Source organism: Rhinatrema bivittatum, chromosome 9, assembly GCF_901001135.1.
Source record: "Rhinatrema bivittatum chromosome 9, aRhiBiv1.1, whole genome shotgun sequence".
NCBI classification, from domain to species: Eukaryota; Metazoa; Chordata; class Amphibia; order Gymnophiona; family Rhinatrematidae; genus Rhinatrema; species Rhinatrema bivittatum.
Window position 1 is genome coordinate 81,167,034 of NC_042623.1, and position 25,349 is coordinate 81,192,382.

Below are 25,349 nucleotides of genomic sequence, written 5' to 3' on the forward strand. Positions count from 1 at the left end.
GAGGGAGAGAGTATGTGTGCAAGAGAGAGAGTGGGGGCTTATAAGAGTGTTTTGGGGAAAGAAGGTAATGAAATCCCTGCCAGAAGAAAATTTACAGCCTCCAAACCAATTTTTCAGCAAAAATCCAGAAAAGAGTTACTATGTGCTTTATGCACAGTAACTCTGACTGAATTCCGCTTGCCCAGACCACTGCTTGAATGTCATTGTGAGGACGCTGCCTGCCTTTGACCATAGCCTGAACTTGACCCTGTTGACTGCTGCTCATACTATCTCGACTTCCTTTGTCGCCGCATCTCAAAAAAGATATAGTTGTGATGGAGAAGGTATAGAGAAGGGTAACCAAAATGATAAAGGGGATGGAACAGCTCCCCTATGAGGAAAGGGTGAAGAGGTTAGGACTGTTCAGCTTGGAGAAGAGACGGCTGAGGGGGAGTATGTTAGAGGTCTTTAAGATTATTAGAGGTCTTGAACGAGTAGATGTGACTCTGTTATTTACACTTTCGAATAACAGAAGGATTAGGGGGCATTCCATGAAGTTAGCAAGTAGCACATTTAAGACTAATTGGAGAATATTCTTTTTCACTCAATGCACAATAAAGCTCTGGAATTTGTTGCCAGAGGATGTGGTTAGTGCAGTTAGTGTAGCTGGGTTTAAAAAAGGTTTGAATAAGTTCTTGGAGAAGTCCATTAATTGCTATTAATCAAGTTTACTTAGGGAATAGCCACTGCTATTAATTGCATCAGTAGCATGGGATCTTCTTAGTGTTTGGGTAATTGCCAGGTTCTTGTGGCCTGGTTTGGCCTCTGTTGGAAACAGGATGCTGGGCTTGATGGACCCAGCATGGCAATTTCTTATGTTCTTATTTCAAGAAGAAAGGAAACACAAATCCCTACCCAGTGTGTGTTTTTTCCTCACTCTCTTGCTATTACTAACAAGCCAAACCAGTATGTGAGAATGTAAAATGCATGATATTGGAGGGTAATGCTCAGGCACGGACAAGCCTTTTGGCATTATATCCAATATATCAATCTATTTCTTGGCAGAGACCAAAGCAGCTCCCAAAACGTTTTGCATTCTTTTAAAAGCAAGCGAGCTCTGGGGTGTTTCAGAGAATTCCACGTCAGCAGCAAAACACAGAATATCAAGGTCTTCCCTGCCTCAATAAAAGATTTCATCTACATACCAGTGCAGTAACCCAGGGCTCGTTTCCAGCAGTGCTAGATGGGGCCTTCCACCTGCACAGGGGAAACGGATGTACTAGAAAAAAGTCAAATCAGCCAACCCAGGTTGGCCTTTAGCTGGCATAGCTAATCCTTACCAATGCATGAGATGAATGCCAGAATTAAGGGGGGCACATTTGCCATCTGTACTGAAATAAAAATGTATTTTTTGGGGGGGGGGGGTGTGTGGGAGGGGCATGAATCTGAACGGAATACGTAGCAGGGTGCAACATTTTCTAGAATGGAAAAGAGCTTGCTATTTGCAGAAACAACACGGATCAGTCCAGTTTGGCAGGCAGTCACTAACTTTCTGCTGCTACGTAAACAGCACAGCCACACAGCCCTAAATTACTCAGAAGAGAAAAAGAAAGTAGAGTAACAGCGAGGCAGAAACTCCTATTACGCAACACAATAGTATCACTGCAAGGATCTCTCCCGCAAGGCCCCGCCACGTAACAGCGAGCTGGATAGTCAGAGGGTTATTAAATGTAAACCTTAATTCACCCCAGCTTTATTAACGAAGAAATGTTTCCCATAATAGAAGATTCATAATGAAGAGGATCCTCGAGAGAATTAACTTTCCTTTCCCACAGAAAATGAGCCAATGGCAGAAAGCAAGACTGCGACCGAATTAAGCAGGCTTAGCGAGAGACAGAGAGGGCAGTGGTGAGGGCAGGCTTGAGAGGCTGATTAAAAGACACGGCTGGGAGGCCCTGGGTGTTGAGTTAATAATGGGAGCTTGCATGCTCATTTACCCAGGATGGTAGACAATAAAGCGGACTTGGACATGGAATGCTGAAAGGCCCATCTGTCCTTATCTCCCATCATCTACGCTGAGCAAGTAAGTTACTCAGGTAACTTTATCCGGATATTCAGCAGCACTTATCTGGACACAGTTACCCGGGTAACTTCAGGAAGAGCTATTTTTCAGATCAGACCTATCCGGGTAACTTTAGTCGGTCAGTAGCTGACTGAGTGTTTAATCACACCCCAGGAACCCCTTTATAGTGCACGGGGATACATTTTGTGCAAGGCAATGATTTGCCCGGATACCATTTACCTGCTCGGCACGGAGGGATAAGCGAAACTCCCGAAGATTTGTCCAGTTAACTCCCAAAGTTAGCCCGACAAATCTTTTGAATATCAACCTTTGTCTCACAATAAGCTGGGTTTAATTTAAGAAACCAGATTAAAGCAGTGCAAAAACCACCACACTGTAGGGCAAGCATTACTTATCTCTCCAGGAAAGTTGTCTGCATTTAACATGGAATCCGCATACTCTGATGATCAAAACAGTCAGCGGCCTACATTCAGGTTTCAAAGTTTGCAGCACTGGGGACTCCATTAAAGACTCCACACATTGGGGCGGATTTTCAGAGCCCTGCTCGCGTAAATCCGCCCAAAACCGGGCGGATTTACGCGAGCAGGGCCCTGCGCGCCGGGAAGCCTATTTTACATAGGCCTCCCGGCGCGCGCAGAGCCCCGGGACTCGCGTAAGTCCCGGGGTTCTCGGAGGGGGGCGTGTCGGGGGGCGGGCCCGGTCGTCGCGGCGTTTCGGGGGCGTGCCGGCAGCGTTTTGGGGGCGGGCACGGGGGCGTGGCTACGGCCAGGGGGCGTGGCCGCGTCCTCCGTACCCGCCCCCAGGTCGCGGCCCGGCGCGCAGGAGGCCCGCTGGCGCGCGGGGATTTACGCCTCCCTCCGGGAGGCGTAAATCCCCCGACAAAGGTAAGGGGGGGGTTTAGACAGGGCCGGGCGGGTGGGTTAGGTAGGGGAAGGGAGGGTAAGGTGAGGGGAGGGCAAAGGAAAGTTCCCTCCGAGGCCGCTCCGATTTCGGAGCGGCCTTGGAGGGAACGGGGGGAGGCAGCGCGGCTCGGCGCGCGCAGGCTATACAAAATCGATAGCCTTGCGCGCGCCGATCCAGGATTAGGGGCGGATTTTCAGAGCCCTGCTCGCGTAAATCCGCCCAAAACCGGGCGGATTTACGCGAGCAGGGCCCTGCGCGCCGGGAAGCCTATTTTACATAGGCCTCCCGGCGCGCGCAGAGCCCCGGGACTCGCGTAAGTCCCGGGGTTCTCGGAGGGGGGCGTGTCGGGGGCGTGTCGGGGGGCGGGTCCGGTCGTCGCGGCGTTTCGGGGGCGTGTCGGCAGCGTTTTGGGGGCGGGTACGGGGCGTGGCTACGGCCCGGGGGCGTGGCCGCGCCCTCCGTACCCGCCCCCAGGCCGCGGCCCGGCGCGCAGCAGGCCCGCTGGCGCGCGGGGATTTACGTCTCCCTCCGGGAGGCGTAAATCCCCCGACAAAGGTAAGGGGGGGGTCTAGACAGGGCCGGGCGGGTGGGTTAGGTAGGGGAAGGTGAGGGGAGGGCAAAGGAAAGTTCCCTCCAAGGCCGCTCCGATTTCGGAGCGGCCTTGGAGGGAACGGGGGGGAGGCAGCGCGGCTCGGCGCGCGCAGGCTATACAAAATCGATAGCCTTGCGCGCGCCGATCCAGGATTTTAGTGGATACGCGCGGCTCCGCGCGTATCCACTAAAATCCAGCGTACTTTTGCTTGAGTCTGATGCGCAAGCAAAAGTAGGCTGATCGCGCTTCTTTTAAAATCTACCCCTTTTAGTGGATACGCGCGGCTCCGCGCGTATCTACTAAAATCCAGCCTACTTTTGTTTGCGCCTGGAGCGCAAACAAAAGTAGGCTATTCGCGCTCGTCTGAAAATCTACCCCATTGCGCTCTCTTTCATGCTTTTTCTTCCCTTTGTGTTAAAGTCTATAAATGCCACACCTCTTTTTATTCAATTCTATGGGCCCTGTTCTGAAAAACGCTAAGGGAGCACCAACTGACATTAGCCTGGGAGGAGGCCAAAGGCTAAGGTGGGGGGCATCAAAGTCAGAGCCATGACAGATCCTAAGGCAGAAAGAGCAGGGAATCAGATGTGCGTGGGCCTGTAATCTTGCTGTGGGTTTCCCAATGATGGCGAGGGGGGCTCCATAACTACACGCGGAAAGAAGAAATCTATCTAACAGGAAAGGCAATCTGTGAAGAGTGCTTGTAGCACACCGGAGAGAAGGGCTGCATGCAGAAGTGTGGATTACCACACCTGGCATTTCAGATGCAAGGAAAAACTGCATGCAAACTAAAATAAACATCACTACACAATAAAAGAAGAAACAGAGAAATCAAAAGAAAGAAAAACAAAACAGTACTTCTCGGCGTGAGGAAGGGCAGTATAGTAAGGTTTCTGGATAGAGTGCCAAGAGGCACTGCAGCTTGAAAGTCTGTACCAGTGCTGGCCCTTGTCCCTCCATGACATTAAAGGTATCGGGCATCCAGAGACAGAAGTCTGTGTGGAAAAGCCATACAAAACACACAGAAAGATTTTCTGCTCTAATTAGAGTTTAAACAAGCCTGCTCGGGAAACGAAGAGCTACCGCACCTCTTTAAAACAGGAGGTGAACTGGGGCATCAACAGGTGCCAGCCCCGATTCCATCCGACAGTGCCCTGAATCAAGGGCTGCCTTTAGGGCGGGAAGCGCTGGGATGATCACCCCAAGCCCTGTGCACTGAACTAACTTCAGCAAGCCTTCTCTGCCCCACTCTGGCATGATCCTGTCCCTTTCCCCCCTCCCCGCCCGAGCAATCACATCCTCCTTTCTACCAGCATGAGAAGAGCAGCACCTGCGCTTCCCTGCTCCTCTGCCGCTGTCATTTTGAGGTCTGGACACACAATGTTGGTGGGCCCTGTGAGGGTCAGGTCTGGGAATGAAGCTGGCAGAGGAGGCGGCAGATGCTGGTGAGAAGGCGCGAAGGGGAGATAATCTAGCCAACGAGGGGAGGTGGGGGTGATAGGAGAAGGGAAGAGCCCCCGAATCTTTTAAGAACCCTTGAGGTTAGCAAATGATTTGCAAAGCGCAGCTGCTCTGCTACTGTGTACAGAGCCGTCATAGCACACAGAAACCTGGAAACTCCGGAAGGGAAGATAACTGGCCAAAAAAAACAAAAGGTCGACAGCACTGTAATTTTTTTTTTTCCCTTTCCAAGCGTCACCCTGTGAGTCATCTCCTAGTTGTACTTTGCTCCCTGTCAGAACTAATTAATTAGCAACTGGGACAGAGCAGACACCCTGACAAGGCTCAGCAGGGATCAGAAGATCCCCTGAGTAAGGAAAGGTTATCAGTGGGCAAGCGAAAGAGAAAACCACAGCAGTAATAACTTTCATTTTAAACAATGAGGAGGTGCTACAGAACAGCACTGTCCAGTGGTGAAGGAGGGCAGCAGTGCCACAGACATTCCAGCCTAACTCCTTCATCCGGACAATCCTGCTAGAAGAACCTGGAAAAAGCAGACAATCCCAGCTGTGACCCGGAGGTTCTGCACACTGGCACCGATGCCGCATAACGCACGCTAGCACCGAGTGCCCGTTGTCTTAAAGCGCGCGCAGCCTCATCCCCTGGCTCCCCGATGCAATATTTAAAACGAGAGGCAGCCTTAAAGGAGAACTGTGCACCCGTAGCGCTCAATCGTTTATTGCATCGGGCGCCCGATTGCAAAAGGCACTCATTACAAACGTCCGTTTTCATCCCGCTTCTTGCTTTGTTACAATTCACTTCAACAACCTCAGCAAAACACTAGGCGCCTCTTGCTACGGACGTCTAAATTGCATGGCCATAAGAAAAGTTAGGTTCTTTTAATCAAATCAAAATATATGTTCATTTTTCTCCACTGCCAGGAGTAAATTAAAGTCTCACGATTCTGAGGAGAAGGACACATTTATCGTAACACAGAGAACCCTATTTTTTTTTAATTTTTATGTGATCCCTTGACTGCGAGTTGACTTTACTCCACCTCTGAGGCTGGAGTTAAATTTGCTGCGTTAAAAAGTGCGTGCTGGGCACTCAGCACTTTCCTGCATAGGAGGGGTAATAGCCAACGCCCCCATCTACATGGAATTTACATCTGACGGGCGCTATCGGGTACGCATTTGTTAGGGTGCGCGTTTTGGACGCGCTAATCTTCTCACTGCATCAGGCACTAGTCTAGCGCATCCAAAACGCACGCACAACCGCACGAAAACCCATGCGGCAGGCTGGGCGCACTTTATTGCAGTGGCCCCGCTGGGTGCAAGCTTCAGCTTTTCCTGCCTTCACATCACAGCATAAAATGGGAGAGTCTCTGGGATCGACCGACTTCCCAGACGAAGGGAAATGGGAGGGCAGCACAAACCTTGAGGCCTTTCAGGATCTGGTAGACCAGGAACTGGATGCGGTCCTCCGTCAGCTTCTCGTGCTTCATGATTTTGCCCAAGTCTGTGCCCATGAATGGCATGACCAGGTAGCTGGAGAAAAAGTGAAATGGGGGCAAGATCCATATCAGTGCCATTTTGCTAATAAAAAGCATAATGTGAAAAGTGCAATTTCTATCACGATGTATTAAAATGCAATAATAAGATAAAGACAATTATCTGTGGCGATCTTACTTTTAGTAACTAAAGCAAATAATGTGTGTTTGTATACAGATACATAGGCATGTGTATACATGTATGTGCATGTGTATGCTATGTCAAACTAAAATCCAGAACCTATGTGGTCTAAAAACATCATGGCTCTTATGGTCCTTCTCTACCATCATATTATGTTTTCATATGTAGACCATTCATTTTGGTTTGTTTGGGTTTTTTTAATCCAGCAGGTTCTTCCTGCCCCTTCCAGCTCAGTCAGAGCCTGGGCTGGCATCGGGCACCATGATTCTTCATTTGCAACTTAGCTATTTTATATCCTTCCCCCTCCTCCAGAGACATTCTTAGGCTGAGGGCTATGTACCAGGGCTCCTTCTGGAAACCTTGCAATCATGGCCTCTGAGTCTGGCCACTAGGTGTCAGCCTTGAGCAATGACCATGACTCTCTCTCTCCCCATGGGGGACTGTGAACAAGACCCCTGCAGCATTGCCCACCCAGCCAGGGGAGCGGAAGACGTGACGCAGGGACCAAGCTGAGCACCTTCGGCATGGCAGTGCACGGCACTTGCCACCTGAGCCACTGGGCCGGCGCTACACCCGGCAAGAACAGGTTCTGACGCTTCAACATTTAGAAGCCACTTCAGGAATCCTATCCACATTCCAGGACTACTCCAGCTTTGAAAATCATTAAAAAAACCAAACAAACAAGATTTGAAAGCGTTTCCTACACTTCATTACTGCAGCCTTTGCCATACTGGTTCAGCCAAGAACTGGACTGAAGAGGATTTTTGGTCCTCACAGTTCATAATTATCTGGTTTAAAATGCTAGTGCTTTTTTTTTTAATGCTTAATGTATGGAGGTGATATTCAAAGGAATCTAACCGCCTAACTGTGGAGACATGCGGCTAGAACTTCAGGGGCTGGCAGGGAGGAAGGGTGAATACCTGGCCCCGCTGGGCAGTTAAATCCAAAAACCTACTTTTATTAGGCAGCTAGATTTAATTGCTCAGAAAGCAGGCATTTTTTGAGGTGGGGGTCAGGTCTGGGGTAGAACATAGTTGGCTAGCACTGAATTTCAGTGCTAGTCAGCTAAGTTTAAAGTGCCAAACCCTGAGCCTAAAATTAGCTTAACTTGGCTGGCTAAGTTGGGCATATGACGCCTTTTGTAAAATCCACCCTGGGTCACCTGCCCCATTGGCAGGTCTTGCAAACGGTTTTTGCTGCTCCGCTGGGGGCACACATCTGAACAATCTGAGACTTTTAAAACTAGTTTAAACATTGTAGCGTGGGTGAAGCTTACAATCACTCTGGTCTGAGGCAAAGGCGTGCTATCGGAAAGCGAGCACGGGAAGGCTTGGTCATCGTAACCACGCAGTCCTGAGAGACGCAACCAACCCAACACTGGCTTGTCATCTGGGTGGGGGGGGGCCTTGCAGACTATGGACACTGTTTCCTAAATATTTCTTTCAGTGATTGTTTCAGGGCACCATTTGCCTGTCTCTTCCCACCCTCACCTGCCATCATACTGTCCAGTCCTGACAACTTCTGTCCCTCAGGACAGTTTTCAAATCCCAAACTTCCCAGTCCTATTGTTAACGTCTTCCTACATTAGAAAAGGCACTCTCTTGGTTAGCTTGCAAGAGTATCTTTCGTCATTTTACAATAATGTTTTACTTAAAGCAGACTGCTAGTTAGCATGCAGTGGGTTCTTTATGCATCCTACAGAAGGTAATTAGAAACCTAACCCAGGAATTGACTTAAGACATCTGCCAGTAACCATAGACTTTCATATCAGGCTGAGCCAGTCCTGGTTTTAATCCCACTGCATGGGCTATCTTGTAGTTCAAGTTGCTTAAGAAATAATGTTAACCTCCCAGCTCATTGCCACACACACACACAACAAAAAAACCTTTTATACTTAAGGGATTCTCTCTCATAGGGAGACAGAGTTGCTCTGTCAGGCCTTCTGGTGATTATGCTTTTGGTCACCCAACAGGTTAATCAACTCAGGATCAGACATAAAGTCGTGGTTGCCAAACTCTCATTACTAAAAAGCAAAACAATAAAATTAAAAATCACATGCCCATTCCTTTACAGTTCCCTTATAAAAGGAAATTTTCCAATGGATGATGCCAACAATTAATCACACTCTTTTCTAAATTTCATCACTACCGTTGCTGTAACCAGCTTCTCGGTTTGGGATGGAAAAATGCTTGGGATACGAGCAGACAGAGCTCATAATGGGTCTCACCCAGATCAGAAAGTTACAGATGCATGCTTTCTGTCTGACAACAAATTATTTGGGACTGTGATTACTTCTGCCACCCTGGGAAGGAGCATCAGCTTTAGACTTGTACCCTCAGCAGTATCCCCCTTCCTGGCATGAACTGGAGACTCCTGCTTCTGTGACTTCAGCCAACTCCCTCCTGATTCTTCTGGCATAGCAGGGAGGCTAAAGGGACGGAAGCAGGCCCAGGCACCACAGGCAGGTGCCCAGGGTACCCTGGCTAAAGAGGAACCTGATCTCCAACCCAGAATATGGGCACCAGAATCCTAAATCCGGCCTCCAAATTTTCCCACTCTCCAGCACTTCTCTCTCTCTCTGAACTGACATAAAAGGAACATATTTCCTCCGTCCTCAAAGGCAAGTCCAGAATTGCACTTTTTTTCACACGAAGACTGTGCTCTGCCACTTCAGGGAGAACCTAGTCACCCCACTATATATATGTTCTACCTCCTACCTAGACCATTCTCTGTGCTAGAGAATACCTTCTACCTTGACCAAGGTATACTACTCCACGGTATTTATTTATTTATTATTTATTTAAATTCTTTTAATATACCGATGCTCAAGACCAGGTCTTATCGTACCGGTTTACAATAAACTAGGGGGAGAAAACCATTTAACACTGAAAGCGAAAGTTACATTACAACAGGGAATGTGGAACAAGGCTGTTAGAAAAAAAAGGATAGATTAACAATTTCTAACTGGAGAGCGGTGCATGTAAGCAGAGGGTAATTGCTTACATGGTAAGAATTATATACAATTTAAGCGCAGTTAGCAGAAAAGCAGTTCCTTTGTGAGGCGGAAAGAGGACATAACATGAGGGTAACCATACGGCTTCTTCAAGGATATGCTTGGGCGAACAGCCATTTTTTTAATTTTTTTCTGAATGTGGTATGACATTCAGTAGGGTCATACCACATTCATTCTGTAGGGACGAGAGGTCCATACACTACCATTACATCCCCATGCATGCAACAGGGGTAAAACCAGGATTGGTTGCTTATTTTTTGGCCTTTCAGACACTTCAGAGCAGATTACATTCAGATACTGTAGGTGTTTCCCTGTCCCCAGAGGGCTCACTATCTACGTTTATACCTGAGGCACTGAAGAGTGAAGTGACTTGCCAAAGTCACAAGGAGCAGCAGTGAGAAATGCTGTTTGCAGCCAGCCACTCTAATCACTAGGCTACTCCTCCATCCACTTGTCTGCCTTGGAGCTCTATGTTCAGTTGAAGCAGATTATTCGAGGTGGCAGAATTGCGTTGTGTAATGGTTAGAGCACAAAGCTAAGAGCTTCCAGCAGCTCAGACCTAAAGATAGTTAGCACACCGTGGCAGGCATACATACTGCGAATTATCCTGCACAGTGCGGTGTGTACCCATGGTGCTGCATAATAAATATGATAATGCTATGAAAAGGCTAAAGACCCCTTTATGTGCCTTGACATTTCCTCTGTATGATGGCAGAGCGTACAAAAGGTTCTTTTAATTAACATGCTGAAGAGACAGAAACTGTTAATTAGGGCCAGATTTAAGGATCAGCCAAAGATAGGGCAAGAAGGTGCAGAGAGCCTGCAAGTCAGTGTGCTTGCACAGTTGGGAATCTTTTGCCCAAGATTTTAAATTTCCTGCAACTTGTGGAACAAAATATAATGTTACAAAAGCAAAAGTGTGCAAAAGGTACTGTAGGACATATGCTGAGTCTTTATAATTTGGCCATGTCTACCTTCTAAAAGCAAATCCATCCAAAAGGTCCAGCGCAGGGAATACAAGCACAAATTCAGAACCTCTCCCTTCAGTAAAATCCTGTGCGCGCGATACAGTAAATAAATTTATTTAAATTAGGCCCGGCGGTACAAAGAGGTGCTAGGGACACTAGCGCGTCCCTAGCGCCTCTTTTCGGACAGGAGCGGCGGCTGTCAGCAGGTTTGACAGCCGACGCTCAATTTTGCTGGCGTTGGTTCTCGAGCCCGCTGACAGCCACGGGTTCGGAAACCGGACGCCGGCAAAATTGAGCGTCCGGTTTTCAACCCGCGGGCCTATTTCAATTTTTTTTATTTTTTACTTTTTTAAACTTTCGGGACCTCCGACTTAATATCGCCATGATATTAAGTCGGAGGGTGCACAGAAAAGCAGGTTTTACTGCTTTTTCTGTGCACTTTCCCGGTGCCCGGAGAAATCAGCGCCTACCTTCGGAGCGCACTGTACTGTATCAGCCTGATTGGGTGGAAAATGGCCATCTACAACAGAGAAAAAGTATGCTACCTACTGACAATTCTTCATGTTTTCATTCGCCTCCATGGCATTGGTAAGTTTTCCAAATATCAATTACAATCACAGTGAAAATCTACCCTGGCCTGATTCTGGACTGGTCATGCTATCCCCCTCCAAAGAGCTGCAATTTCAAAACATTTCAGTGAGTCTTCCCCTACAAAAAATGGGATTAAAGAAGGATCAGTATCAAGAAGCCCTTGGGACTCTTCTACTCTGCAGTGCTCGTTCAGCCTTTTCCCAATACATTTAGAAATATGTAAATTCAGGCCTTGGTGTGCTGGACAGGCCCAGCACGCAGCTTTGCATCAGTTTCCAAACTGGTGGCTGTGAAACACAACTTCATACCTTAGAAGCCTCTGCACTGCCTCCTTCCACATATTCACTATAAAAAAAAAAAAAACAACCTTCCCTATCGATTCCAAATGAATGAAAACCATATTCCATTACTTCTCTTAAAGCACAACCTTCGCTGCCTGCTGCCAGAACACATTGAAAAATCCTAAGCACCTTTTAATGAGCAGAAAGCAGACTGCGAACTTGCATGCAAGACTCTGCAGGTCTGCCCAGAAAAATGAATGACAGCTTCACAGACCTGTTTTCTGTTGCTAACTGTACTAGTGACTACAATGGGGTTAAGTGGCATATCCAGTGTCGCCTCCCTCCCATCCATAATGCATAAGCAAGTTAAAGCAGCAGAACCTTCTCCTCAATGTGAAAACGAGTTGTGCAGTGGGGAAGAATGCACGAGGGAGACTGGAAAGAAACATTCCCTATGGTGTGATTACTTATTTACTTTCTTACCTAACCCCAAAATTGTAGTACAAGCTAAACAATTAACCCTCATCCTGGTTGTTCAGCCGAAATTTGACAAAATTCTATCTGATGGCTTTTAAAATCAATAGGCATCAAAATGTTCATTTCTCAGAAGAGCTCTAGTGCTCATCTGCATCAACCCCTCCCCCCCCTCTCCAATTTCAGTAACCAGACTTTAACATCATTAGGGGTTAAACCAAAGCAAGCACTTTTAGGATTTTTTTTTTTTTTTTAGTATCTGAACTGACAAGAAAGGACTTAACAGAAACCTGGTGGGGTTTTTTTTTTAACTCATTACCAGCCATGAAATTCCACTGCCTGACGCTATCTGTCTGAACGCTCTAATGCATCAATTCTTCCCTCACCCCACCTAGCACATACTATTAGTGGGTGCATTTTAGGACCCACTTGCATTTTCTATCACTTTTTTCCTTGTTCCATTTTTGGACCTGAGGAAAGGCATGTCAAAAGCTCGTCAGGAAAGATATTAGGTAAATCCAATAAAAAAAAAGGTACCATCTCTTATTTTTGTTTGTTAATCTTCATTTCCATGTAGTTTTCAAGAAATAGGGTTTTAGAATTTGAAGGAAAAGTCCACGGAGTTCGGGGAAAGGCTGCCATTGTGTCAACCTCAGGATCGGCACCAGACGGCCCAGCCTCAACAAATATTGATACTGTTGAGAGCACATCAGTATGGCCTGCTTACTGCGGATGCAGACACAAAGACTAGGCCGATGCTCCTAGTGGTACTGTATCTGCCCATATAAATGATTCAGTGGCCACACAGAAGTACGCTCGCTTGTACATGCTGCCCTGCTAAAGGAGTTGAAGAGTTGAGATGAACTGAGGCCATTCATTGTCACTGACCTTCTGTAGACACATGAAATGGGGAATGGCACAGGCAGTGCCAAAACAAAAGAAAAAAACCCTGCAAACTAATTTAAAAAAATGTATTAAGATGACATAGTTCTGATCGGTCTCGAATAGCAAACTAGAAAAGAAGACCCTTAAAAATTAATTTATAGGAACAGCATGAAAGCATCATATAGTTCTAAGAAAAATTAGCAAATTCAAAGCCCTGCCTGGCCTGTCAGCCATACCATTAGTAAAAACGAATACAAAAGTCTGAATGATAGCTTTAACTTAATTGTTGATAAAACACATGGATTTACACTAGCTCTTTTATATTGATTCATTGGATACTAGTGTTCCCTGATTATATATTGTCATTTACAGCTTCTATGTGGTACATAGTTATACATGTCATCTTTCTGCAATTTTTAATGCTAAACTACTATTTATTTGCTTATTTTAATAGATTGAAAATAACAAAACAGTGAATATGTATCATGATGTTAGCTGCTAGGCAGCCTCTCAGCCAGCAGGGTCCCTTACTTGCCGCCGTGAAGGCTACATGACATAAGGTCAGGCCTATAAGAATCTCCCTCACAGATTCCTTGATGCCTCATCATTTAGTCACCTCAGCTTCTTGCTCTGGTCAACCTTGCACTTTTTCTTGTTACTGTGTGGCCTTTTGGAACATAATGCTTTGGACTGATGACACTTTCTCAGTAAAAATCAATCAGGCTCTTTTCTAAATCATACTATTGCACCAGCCCTTATTGAGAGTTTAATCCTCCCCTTGTAGTTCACTAGCAGATGAATTAGTGAATACACTATAAATTTAAAGTACTCTAATTCCAATTCCCTTAGCAACCTAAACTTAACTAGTAACTCAACAAAATTATGATGAAGGCAGCAGTCTAGCAGCAAGAGGTGGGCTTTCCAGTCTTTTGAATCGAGTGTCACATGTATGATTTTTTTACCCGCCTGTGTGCGATTGTATGTGTGCACCTGGTGCAAAGAGCTCCTGGCTCTCAGAGAACGAGTCCGATCTTTGGAGGCTAGAGTGAAAGACCTGGAGGAGCTGAGGCAGACAGAGAGGTATATTGATGAGACCTTCAGGGTCATAGTAGCCAAGTTCCAAATCCAGTCTGGCAGCCCTGGTTCTGCCTTGGATCAGAAAGGTCTCCCAATTGGAAAGCATTACCCTGTGAGGCAGGAAGTGATCCTGTAGCAAGGACCTGTCCTCTTGCACTGAGAACAAGTCTCCCAGGGCTATTGCCCAGGAGGGAAGGGTTAGATTGCCATCATAGTTGGTGATTAAATTATTAGAAATGTAGATAGCTGGGTGGCTTGTGGACGTGAGGTCCACCTGGTAACTTGCCTGCCTGGTGCGAAGGTGGCGGACCTCATGCATCATCTAGATAGAATTATAGACAGTGCTGGGGAGGAGCCAGACATCATAGTACATGCGGGCACCGACATAGGAAAATGTGGGAGGGAGGTTCTGAAAGCCAAATTTAGGATATTAGGTAGAAAGCTGAAATCCAGAACCTCCAGGGTGGCATTTCTGAAATGCTCCCTGTCCATGTGCAGGTCCCCAGAGGCAGGCAGAGCTCCGAAGTCTCAATGCATGGATGAAACAATGGTACAGGGAAGAGGGATTCAGTTTTGTAAGGAACTGGACCTTCTGGGGAAGGGGGAGATGTTTCTGAAAGGATGGGCTCCACCTTAACCAAAATGGAACCAGGCTGCTGTCGCTAACTTTCAAAAAGGAGATAGAGCAACTTTTAAACTAGAACATGGGGGAAAGCTGACAATCACTGAGCAGTGCACGGTTCAGAGGAATGTATCTTTGAAGGATACTAATGAAACAGGAGAGTTAGGGCATCCCCAACAGACAGGTTCCAATAAATGCAAAAGTAGCCCATGTGCCAATAAGTAAAGAGTCACCTAAGCTAAAGAATTCCAAATTATCCATATGAACTGAAAAGAAGGCTGATAATAGAAACAAAAAAGGCACTTTGAAATATCTGTATTCCAATACCAGAAGTCTAAGAAGTAAGGTGGGAGAGTTAGAATGTGTAGCAGTGAATGATGAGATAGACATAATTGGCATCTCAAAGTCCTGGTGGAAGGAGGATAACCAATAGGACGTGCTATATCAGGGTACAAATTATACCGCGATGATAGGGAGGATCAACTTGGTAGGGGTTTAGCACTGTGTGTCCAGGAGGGTATAGAGTCCAACAGGATAAAGATCATACAAGAGACTTAATGCTCGATAGAATCTATATAGGTAGAAATCCCATGTGTGTTGGGTAAGAGTATAGTGATAGGTGTATACTACCGTCCACCTGGCCAAAATGATCAGACAGATGATGAGATGCTAAGAGATATCAGGGAAGCTAACCAATTTGGCGGTGCAGTAATAATGGGAGATTTCAATTACCAATTCAATCAATAGAGTCAAAAAGTTGCCCAAGCAAGGAAATACCCAAATCAAACTAAATGGGAATTTATGGAGAAATATTAAATTATAACCTAAATGAAGGTGTCAGCAAGCCTGTCGTTGTTTCAACCGAAACCAACCAGTCTTCTCGATCATTCACCTTCACACTTTAATGCACTATATTTTTTAGAATGTTTTCAAAATTTTTCAAAATCATTATTTTCTTAAAATTTGAATGTAAACCACAGTCCAGAGATTATATTCCAAAAATGAACTTAAAGAATCATTATATAGCTCCCAACCCCTGGTCACTCATTGTATTAAACTTGGACATTCTTTTACTGATTTAACCTTCTGCGCGATCAATCAAGTATTACAACATTGGTGGGGAGGAAATCAGGGATTACAGCTTCTTTGTTTAGAACAACGTTGGATTTACAGACTCAAAACAGTCACTCCTACTGGGTTGAATACTTATTTAGATTTGCATGTTTTCTTAGGATAAGATTCTTCTGTCGTTTCTGTGAATATATTCCTACTTACAATTTAGATGAAACTGGATATCAAAATTATGAGGAGTTGGTCTTTTTTTCCCCTCATCTACTTGTATTGACGTCAAAGTCTTACATTTTGGTGTCCCCTTATTTGCATATAGTGACATCTAGGTCTCACGCTCGGCATCAGCTGGATATTAAAAGAGACACTAACGTCAGCCTCGGTTCTTCCGTTCCTGATGAGAGACGGTTGAGACGCCAAGTCCAGACAAAAATGGTAGCCTTTCAACGAAGATAAGTACTGCTATGTTTTATTGACCATCCTTGCATGTCTTATTAAAGTGTTTTTCTTGTTATAATTTATAGGCACATATTCCAACTTGATAAAGAAGTTAATTAAGAACTGTTTAAATGCCCCTGAAGAAGCACTGCTAATGCGAAACACCGGCCGTGTTGGGCGCTATATAATGATTCTTTAAAGTTCATTTTTGGAATATAATCTCTGGACTGTGGTTTACATTCAAATTTTAAGAAAATAATGATTTTGAAAACATTCTAAAAAATATAGTGCATTAAAGTGTGAAGGTGAATGATCGAGAAGACCGGATGGTTTCGGTTGAAACAACGACAGGCTTGCTGACACCTTCATTTAGGCTATAATTTAATATTTCTCCATAAGTTCCCATTTGGTTTGATTTGAGATTTTTAATTTTTAATTTCTGAATTTTCAATACAAATATAAAGTATTTGTTTACACTAGAAACTTGATTAGTTATTAAAGTTAACATTCTTACAGAAAGCATATAAACCATAAAGCTATTCCATAATGGCTAAACTATAATCTCAAACTTCTCTCAATTGGGGGGTTTATTTGAGGAAAAGGAACACAAAATGAAGAAGAAATGGTATAGCCCTGAACCAGAGCAGTTACATTTTTTTTTTTTGGATTCTCTATGAGGCACCATTGGCAGAAAAGGAATCAACAAAATCTCTTAAATGCGGAGGCGCAAAGAAAATGTAACAATCACTCCCCTTCCTTACAATACATTTGCAAGGGTAGCACAACATAAAAGTTGCGCCTAAGGAAACTGTCTCCTGCCTCATACTTAAAAAGGCTTTACGCCTTTCTTGAGTGATCTTTGAGATGTCTGGGAACACGCGTATAATTATACCATGAAAGGGGGAATTTAAATGCTGGAAATATCTAGACATCATTTTGCTAACATCCTGTTCTGCAATCAATGTAACAGTCAATGTAGCGCATTCAATAATTTCTATTGCAGAAGATTCAAGAAACATAGTAAGATTATCTTCATCAAATTGATTTTGCTCCTGCGGAACATTTTCCCCCTCGTTCAGCACTGGTTCTGGGAATGAAATAAACCTTATTTCTCACAGGCATATCAGAGTCCGGCATTTGAAGAATCTCCCGGAGATATCTTTTAAAAGTTATTATGGGCAGCTCGCCCATAATTTCGGGAAATTTAATCAATCTCACATTTAGTCTCCGGTTCCAATTTTCTAGTAGTTCCAATCTTCTAGACAGTGCAGTTCTATCTTTTATTGTTGCCTGATTGAAAACTTGTATATTTCCTATTTCTGTTTCCATTCCATCCACTTTTTCTTTCATTACTTGCAGTGACTGATTTTGTTAAGAGAAGAGGCTATTTGTTCCATTCTCTGGTTGCTAGCTCTTACAGCAACTGTGAGATTAGCAGAAAGTTCCCATAATGCCTCCATAGTTACCACTGCTGCTCTTATAGGGGTTTCTTATGCTCACCCGATAAAACTGATGTTCCGGTGGCTGGTGCAATGGCTTCCACTCGGCCAAAAGTCTCCGAAATTCTCCCTAAAGGATTCCTTGTCAGCTCTGGCTGGGCGGCCGCCTCGCTTCCTTCTCCCTGCTGTCCTGGGACGCTGACTTCATCCTTCAGCATCTCTGGCAGAGTCTCCAATTGATGACGCTCTCCTCTCAGCAGGTGGCCAAATCTTTGGAGGGGGGGGGCTGAGGGAAACCTCCACCTCTAGTGGTGTCGAATTTCCTCCCTTCGGCACTGCAACAAGGCTACTCCACCCCCCGGTCATCGCTGCTCCCGGAGTTGGGAAGATAGTTATGAGCCTCTGTTCAGATAGCTGCGTCAAAATCGAGGGAAAACCCCTTATTTTTCCTTTCCGTTTTGCCGGCATTATTTGAATTATATTTTCTCAAAGTAACAAGTTCCAAAAGATATAGAACGCCGTACCAAAATCGAAAATGCTCGACAACTTGCTCACACAGCTCCGCTCAGGGCCGGATTTGAGATTTCAATTACACTAATATTGACTGGGTTAATGCAATATCAGGACATGCTAGACATAAAATTCCTGGATGGAATAAACAAGTGCTTCATGGAGCAATTGGCTCAGGAACCAACAAGAGAGGGAGCTATTTTACTTTTCTTAGTGGAATGCAGGATTTAGTGAGAGAGGTAAAGGTGGTGGGGCCACTGGCAATAGTGATCATAAAATGATCAAATTTGAACTAATGACTGGAAGAGGGACAATATGTAAATCTACAGCTCTAATACTAAATTTTCATAAGGGAAACTTTTATAAAATGAGGAAAATAGTTAGGAAAAAAACTGAAAGATGCAGCTGCAAAGGTTAAAAGTGTACAACAGGCATGGACATTGTATTTTTAAACAATCTTAGAAACGCAGTCCAGATGTATTCCAGACAAGGTGGGAGGAAGGCAAAATGATTACCGGCATGGTTAAAAGGTGTTCTTATGAGTTGAAAAAGGCTATTTTAGCCAAAAAAACATCCTTCAAAAATTGGAAGAAGGATCCATCAGAAGAAAATAGGAAAAAGTATAAGCATTGTCAAGTTAAGTGTAAAACATTGATAAGACAGGCTAAGAGAGAATTTGAAATTAAGTTGGCCATAGAGGCAAAAACTCATAAGAAAAACTTTAAAAAATATATCCAAAGCAAGAAACCTGTGAGGGAGTTGGTTGGACTGTTAGATGACAGAGGGGTTAAAGGGGCTCTTAGGAGAGGATAAGGCCATTGGAGAAAGACTAAATTAATTCTTTGCTTCTGTTTTTACTAATGAGGATGTTGGGAGATACCTGTTCTGGAGATGGTTTTCAAGGGTGGTGATTCAGATGAAATGAACCAAATCACTGTGAACTGGAAGATGTAATAGGCCAGATTGACAACATAAGAACATAAGAAATTGCCATGCTGGGTCAGACTAAGGGCCCATCAAGCCCAAAATCCTGTTTCCAACAGAGGCCAAACCAGGCTACAAGAACCTGGCAAGTAACCAGACACTAAGAAGAACACTGATGCCAGTAATAGCAGAGGCCATTCCCTAAGTCAACTTGATTAATAGCAGTTAATGGACTTCTCCTCAAAGAACTTATCCAAACCCTTTTTAAACCCAGCTACACTAACTGCACTAACCACATCCTCTGGCAACAAATTCCAGAGCTTAATTGTGCATTGAGTGAAAAAGAATTTTCTCTGATTAGTCTTAAATGTGCTACTTGCTAACTTCATAGAGTGCCCCCTAGTCCTTCTATTATCCGAAAGTGTAAATAACTGATTGCCATCTACTCGTTCAAGTCATCTCATTATTTTAAAGACCTCTATCATATCCCCCCCTGAGCCATGTCTTCTCCAAGCTGAACAGCCCTAACCTCTTCAGCCTTTCCTCATAGGGGAGCTCTTCCAACCCTTATATCATTTTGGTCACCCTTCTCTGTATCTTCTCCATCGCAACTATATCTTTTTTGAGATGGACAAACTAAAGAGTAGCAAATCACCGGGACCAGATGGTATGCACTCCAGGGTTCTGAAGGAACTAAAAAATGAAATTTCAGATCCATTAGTTAAAATTTGTAACCTATCATTACTCTTTCATTTAACAATGTTTGTATATTTCCCTCATGGTAAGGTGGACAACGTTGCTCAACAATTATCCATTTTAAGTCCTGAAAACTGTGATAGAATTGCTGACAATGCGATACCATAGGGGACAACATACATTGTTAAACAAAAGAGAACAATTAATTGGCATTCACTCAATTGATATTTTAGCATTGCAAGATTAACTCATGGTTTGCTTACATCATTTCCTGTTTCTTTTTAAATCTAGTGGTCCCCCCCTATGTTTTATAGAGATCTCTGAATGTTGAGCAAAGAGGGACAGTCTATGAGTGATCTCTGAATGGAATACAATCTCCCTGAAGCAGGCATTTTCCAAAAAATGGATTCATGTCAAGGTCTTCCAAAAGTCTGATACATATATTACAAGCTAAATATCACAATTTGTTCAAATGACTATTTTTTTGCTCACTTTTATTGCTCTGGGATGCAGCAGTTCATCAAAGCATGACCTACAAATCCAATACTGCTTATTTTTATTTGCATTCCACGTAAAAAATTCAAAAAAGTAGACCAGTTGAATTTTAGTATTAGGTGATATAGTGGCAGTCCTACATATAACATTAGCACATAAGGCAGCTATGCTCTTTTGAAATAAATAACCAAGAACTTGCATCTTTGTTGATTTTGACATATTTGATCTTGGAGTCATTGTATTTTTGGGGCTATTTGGCAATATATTTTTCCATAACATAATAGTGCCATGCATCTGCACACAGGGAGCACATCAAGGTAGAATGTTGCTGTAATAAAGAGACTATGTTTACAGGACCAAATCAACTTTATTCTGTTTAGTTCTGATACTTTTTTTTTTGTGTCACATGGGTTCTGAATTCTCATCGCTCTTTCAACAAAAACGAGAGGAGTTAGATGAAACATACATTGCTTTTACAATCTACCTTTAATGAAGCGGAACCAGAAACCCAGATTGATATCTTGTAACCATCTTATTTAAAAAAAAAAAAAAAAAAAATCACAGTGAAGATGGAAAAATACTGACGATAGTGGAATCAATTTTCGTTGACGCTTAGTTTTAAAAGTTGACAAAGGCAGAGTGAAAAATAATGGGAGGAAACGAGCGAGCCCATAGTCTCATTATTAGGGAATATGCAAACTTCCCTGACCAAATGAAATGTTAAAATACTTTCTAACTTGTAGATTTAGCAGAACGTAGGGAGGAGGATAAAACAGGTTTGAGATAAGTGAAATATGGACAAGGCTAAAGGTAGACACCATGTCTTAATTATTGCCACTACCGAGCTCAGAAAGACACGGCTAATTCCAGCAAAGTCTCCTGCACAGAAAAGCATCAAGCCTTACAAGAGAGACATCTTTCCACTATAGCGGGATTTCCAGGCTGCCCCCTCCACCGAAAAGAACTGCCCCGTTTACACAAGTTGCTCAGAATGGAAAGGAAAGCCTTTTTTTCCCCCAACATAATATATTCAAACGTATCCCAAGCACACAAGGAAAGTTGCCAGGCTGCTCACCTCCATATCCCCAAATGTACTGAGCTCCCACACAGAAAACAAAATGGATAGAAAGAAAGATAGCATCGTAATTTACGTCATCTTCCATCATTGCTCCTAAGGGCAGAGCTAGACCGATTGAATTTAAACCCGTTCGCTAAGAGGAGCTTCATGCCTGGTGACCAGCTGTTTGTTTTTTGTATTGTTTTGTTTCTGAAGACGGCTGTGGCCTTGTGTTCTCCCCCTTCCCCAAGTCGAATGAGAAACCAGAAACTTCAGTTCCTAGACAGGAAGAAGTGAAAGCAGACATCAGGAAGCAGAGAGGTGCAGGAGATGTGAAGGCTCATGATTAAGGGCTACCAAAGCAAAACCTGTGACACTTCTGTGGGCGAATCAAGGAAGCTGTATTCCAGGGCAAGTAATTTCTGCGAGTGAATGCTGCAAAGCCTGGGAGGGAGGGAGGATGAGAGTGAGGGTGAGAGGAGGCCTGGAGCCAGGTCGCAAATTCAACATGGCCACCTGCTCAGCTCACTCTGTTGCTGTATTTTCTCCTCTCCTTGTCTTTATGCTTTCTTTTGTCTCCTGTCTTACCTCTTTACATTTTTCTCTCCTCTATCCAGTCTTTTTCTCCATCCATATCACTCTGACCTCTTCTTTTTCCTCATCTGTCTACTCTCCTTTTTTCCCTATCTCCTTCACCTCTCTCTTCCATCCCTACCCCACCAATTCTCTTTCACACAATATCCAAGTTTATCAACTCTGCAGATCATTTCCTTCCTCTGTAGGCCCTTTCTTTTTACCCACTTCCAAGATTTCAAATTTCTCTCTCTCAGGTTACTGCAGAACACCGAGTGTCTCCAACGTTCCCTCTTTCTGTGTCTGACATCTGTGCATGTCTGTTCAGGGCGGTGATGTGTGGCCTTCTTGTATGCACTGCAATGTGGGAATTTACGGCTGTCAGAAACTACTCTGGTCTCCTTTCTGTCTTCATTTCCTTGCTTTTTGGTTATTAAGTATAAAAACTGTTTGAAAATACATGAAAGACCAAAAATCTACAAGGTAGGCCGTCAGTGACAGAAAAGATTGCTTCTCTATTCCAGTCCTTGGATTCGGTTTGATGTCGGTGTTCAGAGGTGGTAGAAGTAGTTGGTTCTAGAGTTCAATAAGGTAACTCATAAGGAATGACAACGCCATTTGGTGAAAATGGCGTTTCTGTGAGAGCTCGTTTGAGATGTGCTGAGGATTAAGAGTCGGGGGACGTGTCTGTTCTTATACATCTATGGGACGTATAGATGTCATTTATACAGGAATATTGAACCAATGAATATGATGAAAATATATAAGCAGTAGAAAACTCTTTAAAAACTTCTCCTGAAGAAGCCTGTGGAAGGCGAAACATGTTGAGAAGATCAAGAGAGGAAGAAGAAAAATTGAAATAATTTTGCCATGAGAATGTGCAAGATTTAGGAAATTGAATTTTTCTCTGCTTGTAATTCAATTTGAAAAATTTGTAATGTAAATGGGAATTTTGGGTTATATGCAAAAATTCAATTTGAAAATGAAGATGTTTTTAAAGGTATTGGAAAATGTATGTGGTGAGTGTGGTATGAATGTGTGATTAAGTGGTATGCTTGGGTTTGAGGTTGATATTCCTTGTGTGAAATTTTAAAAGGTTGTGTTTTTTTTGGAATTTTTTCCATTTTTGAATACTAATAAAATTTTGGAATACTATATATGTCACTATTTGTTTTTGGTTACCTGAAATGGAGGCATGAATGATTTTAGATGATCAAAAACACAGAGCAACAAAACTGAGGAAACAGCTAGAGAAAATATAGATCCACAATTAGGGTGACCAGCTAGCTCTGTTTTGAGCACTGGTCTTATCCAAGCGCATATATGGTTCAAATGTGCTGGACTTGAGGATTTTACTTAGTGAGTTAACACCAGGATTCAATCCGCTTATCCTGGCAAAACAAAGCCAGTTGATCACCCTATCCATAATAGATGCTACCTATAGGTATACACTGTGTGAAAGGGCTAATTTCACTAAACATAAGTTAAACCAGCAGTTATTAAAAGCAAAAGATCTGGAGCAATTGAAAAATTACTTCCAAGAGATACTATTAATATCTGTAGAAAAGTTACCTGCAATCCAAAAGGCTTATTTCTTTTTGAAAAAAGGAGAGAAACCCCCACAAGGGAATTTACCATCAGAAGGAGCTTCATTGAATGTGACGGAGTTAATAGAATCCTCGTATAGCTCTCAAGTAGAGATGAGTGGGACTGTTGGTAAAATTTAAATATTTGGAAGAAAGAGATAATGTGCTTAAAATATTTCTAGCTAAAAGATCTATGCTGTACTTGGGACAAAAAGTCTGGTTTTACCCGGATGTTTCACCAGAGACACAGACAAGACGGAAGAAATTTCTAATTCTTGCTAATCAAGCAAGAACCTTTGGGTTTCAAGCTAATGTCAGGTTTCCTTGTAAATGTGTATTGAAAGTTGAAGGGAAAAAATTTGTATATTATGAGCCTGAGCCATTAGCTGAATACCTTGAGAACCGAAGGAATCAAGGAATAGTGGCTGAATAACAACATCTATTGAAAGTTGGTGTATGAAGGAATCTCTGAGAATCTCTCTCTTTTATAACTGTTACAGTTTTGTAATTGCTGTATTGTAATAATTTTGCTCTGACACTCTCCCTCTCTAGTTTTGTAACATGGGGAAAAGAATTTGAGTTTGAGCTTTTTGGGGTTGGGAAATGTTTAGGATAAACATGTATGTTTGTTTAATTCTTACTCCTGCATTTATGAAAAAAGTTTGAATGTATCAAATATTGAAAAGTGCAAAATTAAAAATTAAAAAAAAAGCAAAAGATCCTGAGATATAGATGCTTAGAACTTTTAGGTAAATACATAGAGGAGCGGCCTAGTGGTTAGAACAGGAGGTTGCGAACTGGAAAAACCAGGGTTCAAATCCTGCTGCTGCTCTTTGTGATCTTGGGCAAGTCAAGTCACCCTCCATTGCCTCAGGTACAAATTTAGATTGTGAGCCCTCTGGGGGATGGGAAAATATCTACAATACTTGAAGTGCCTGAAAAGACAGATTTTAAATAAATGCAAACTCACCTCCCAGAATGCTATTGTGTAGCACTACTCTCAGAAAGGGAACTAGAATCATTTACAACTACTTTAATAGCACAGAAACCGAACAATTTGTACGTAATATAAGGTAGTTTAGATGTACTAAATAACGTTATTCCCCATGGGTGGAATTTAAACTCACATTAATAAATTATTGAGCCTAGAGTACTTTAACATCAAGCTAATCCCGAACGTCAGTGTCTAGGTTCTAAGCGCATCTTTAAACCACAGCTTGCAGTCCACTCGCTGATCGGCATTCACTTACAAAATCTAAATCAGCAGCACCGTCATACCATGGAGAGGCAGAAATTAAAAAAAAACAAACCCCAACTTACAAATCATTAAATTTCTCCAGCGTTGAATCAGGGGTGAAGACATCCAGAATTCCGATTACCTAGAAGACAAACAAGAGACAGGAGCATGAACACACCGCATCAGCACAAAACAAGAAAGAGTGGCAAACAGCATAATAAAAGCACAGCCACATCGTCAGGTGCACACCTGAGCGAGAGGGAATGTATAAACAGGGCACCGTGATTTTATGGTGAAAAGGAGCACACGTGCCTTCCAGCTGTAAAAGCTTGGAGCACTACTCTACATATTTCATTTACCATCTTTGTCATCCTGCAAATTACCATTACAGACATATAGATGCCAATACACATAGACCAAGAAGAGGCAACAGTGATGACAGCACGGGCATGAGAACCTAAAGTTGCTTCTTTGTGCTGAAGCAGTGGCTGGAAACAGGCAGCAGGCAAGCACTGGTGTCAGATTATCTGACCCTGCCTATTCTACAGCCATGGAATGGGTGCAAAAGATCAAGCAGGCGTGATCAGAAATGATAAGCTTTCCTGAATCCACCAACTCTATAGCAATGCACCAGTGCTGTCTGGAGAGGCATGGGGCCCTCTGTCTTTTGGTCACTGTTAAATCTTCTTGCATGCAATTGATAGTTACAAGCAGGAGAAGCCATACA

The 25,349-nt window shown here is 43.4% G+C and overlaps 1 protein-coding gene across 1 annotated transcript in view; it reads right to left on the reverse strand.

Annotated features, from left to right (window-relative positions):
• The window catches only part of MAPK12 (mitogen-activated protein kinase 12), a 93,903-nt gene that overhangs the window by 53,370 nt on the left and 15,184 nt on the right, over positions 1-25,349 (reverse strand). Inside the window, exons 3-4 of the mRNA XM_029615107.1 lie at positions 24,706-24,764; positions 6,433-6,544 (exon numbers count right to left, since the gene is read on the reverse strand). Coding sequence (XP_029470967.1) covers positions 6,433-6,544; positions 24,706-24,764 — 171 coding nt within the window. The remainder of the gene's footprint in view (positions 1-6,432; positions 6,545-24,705; positions 24,765-25,349) is intronic.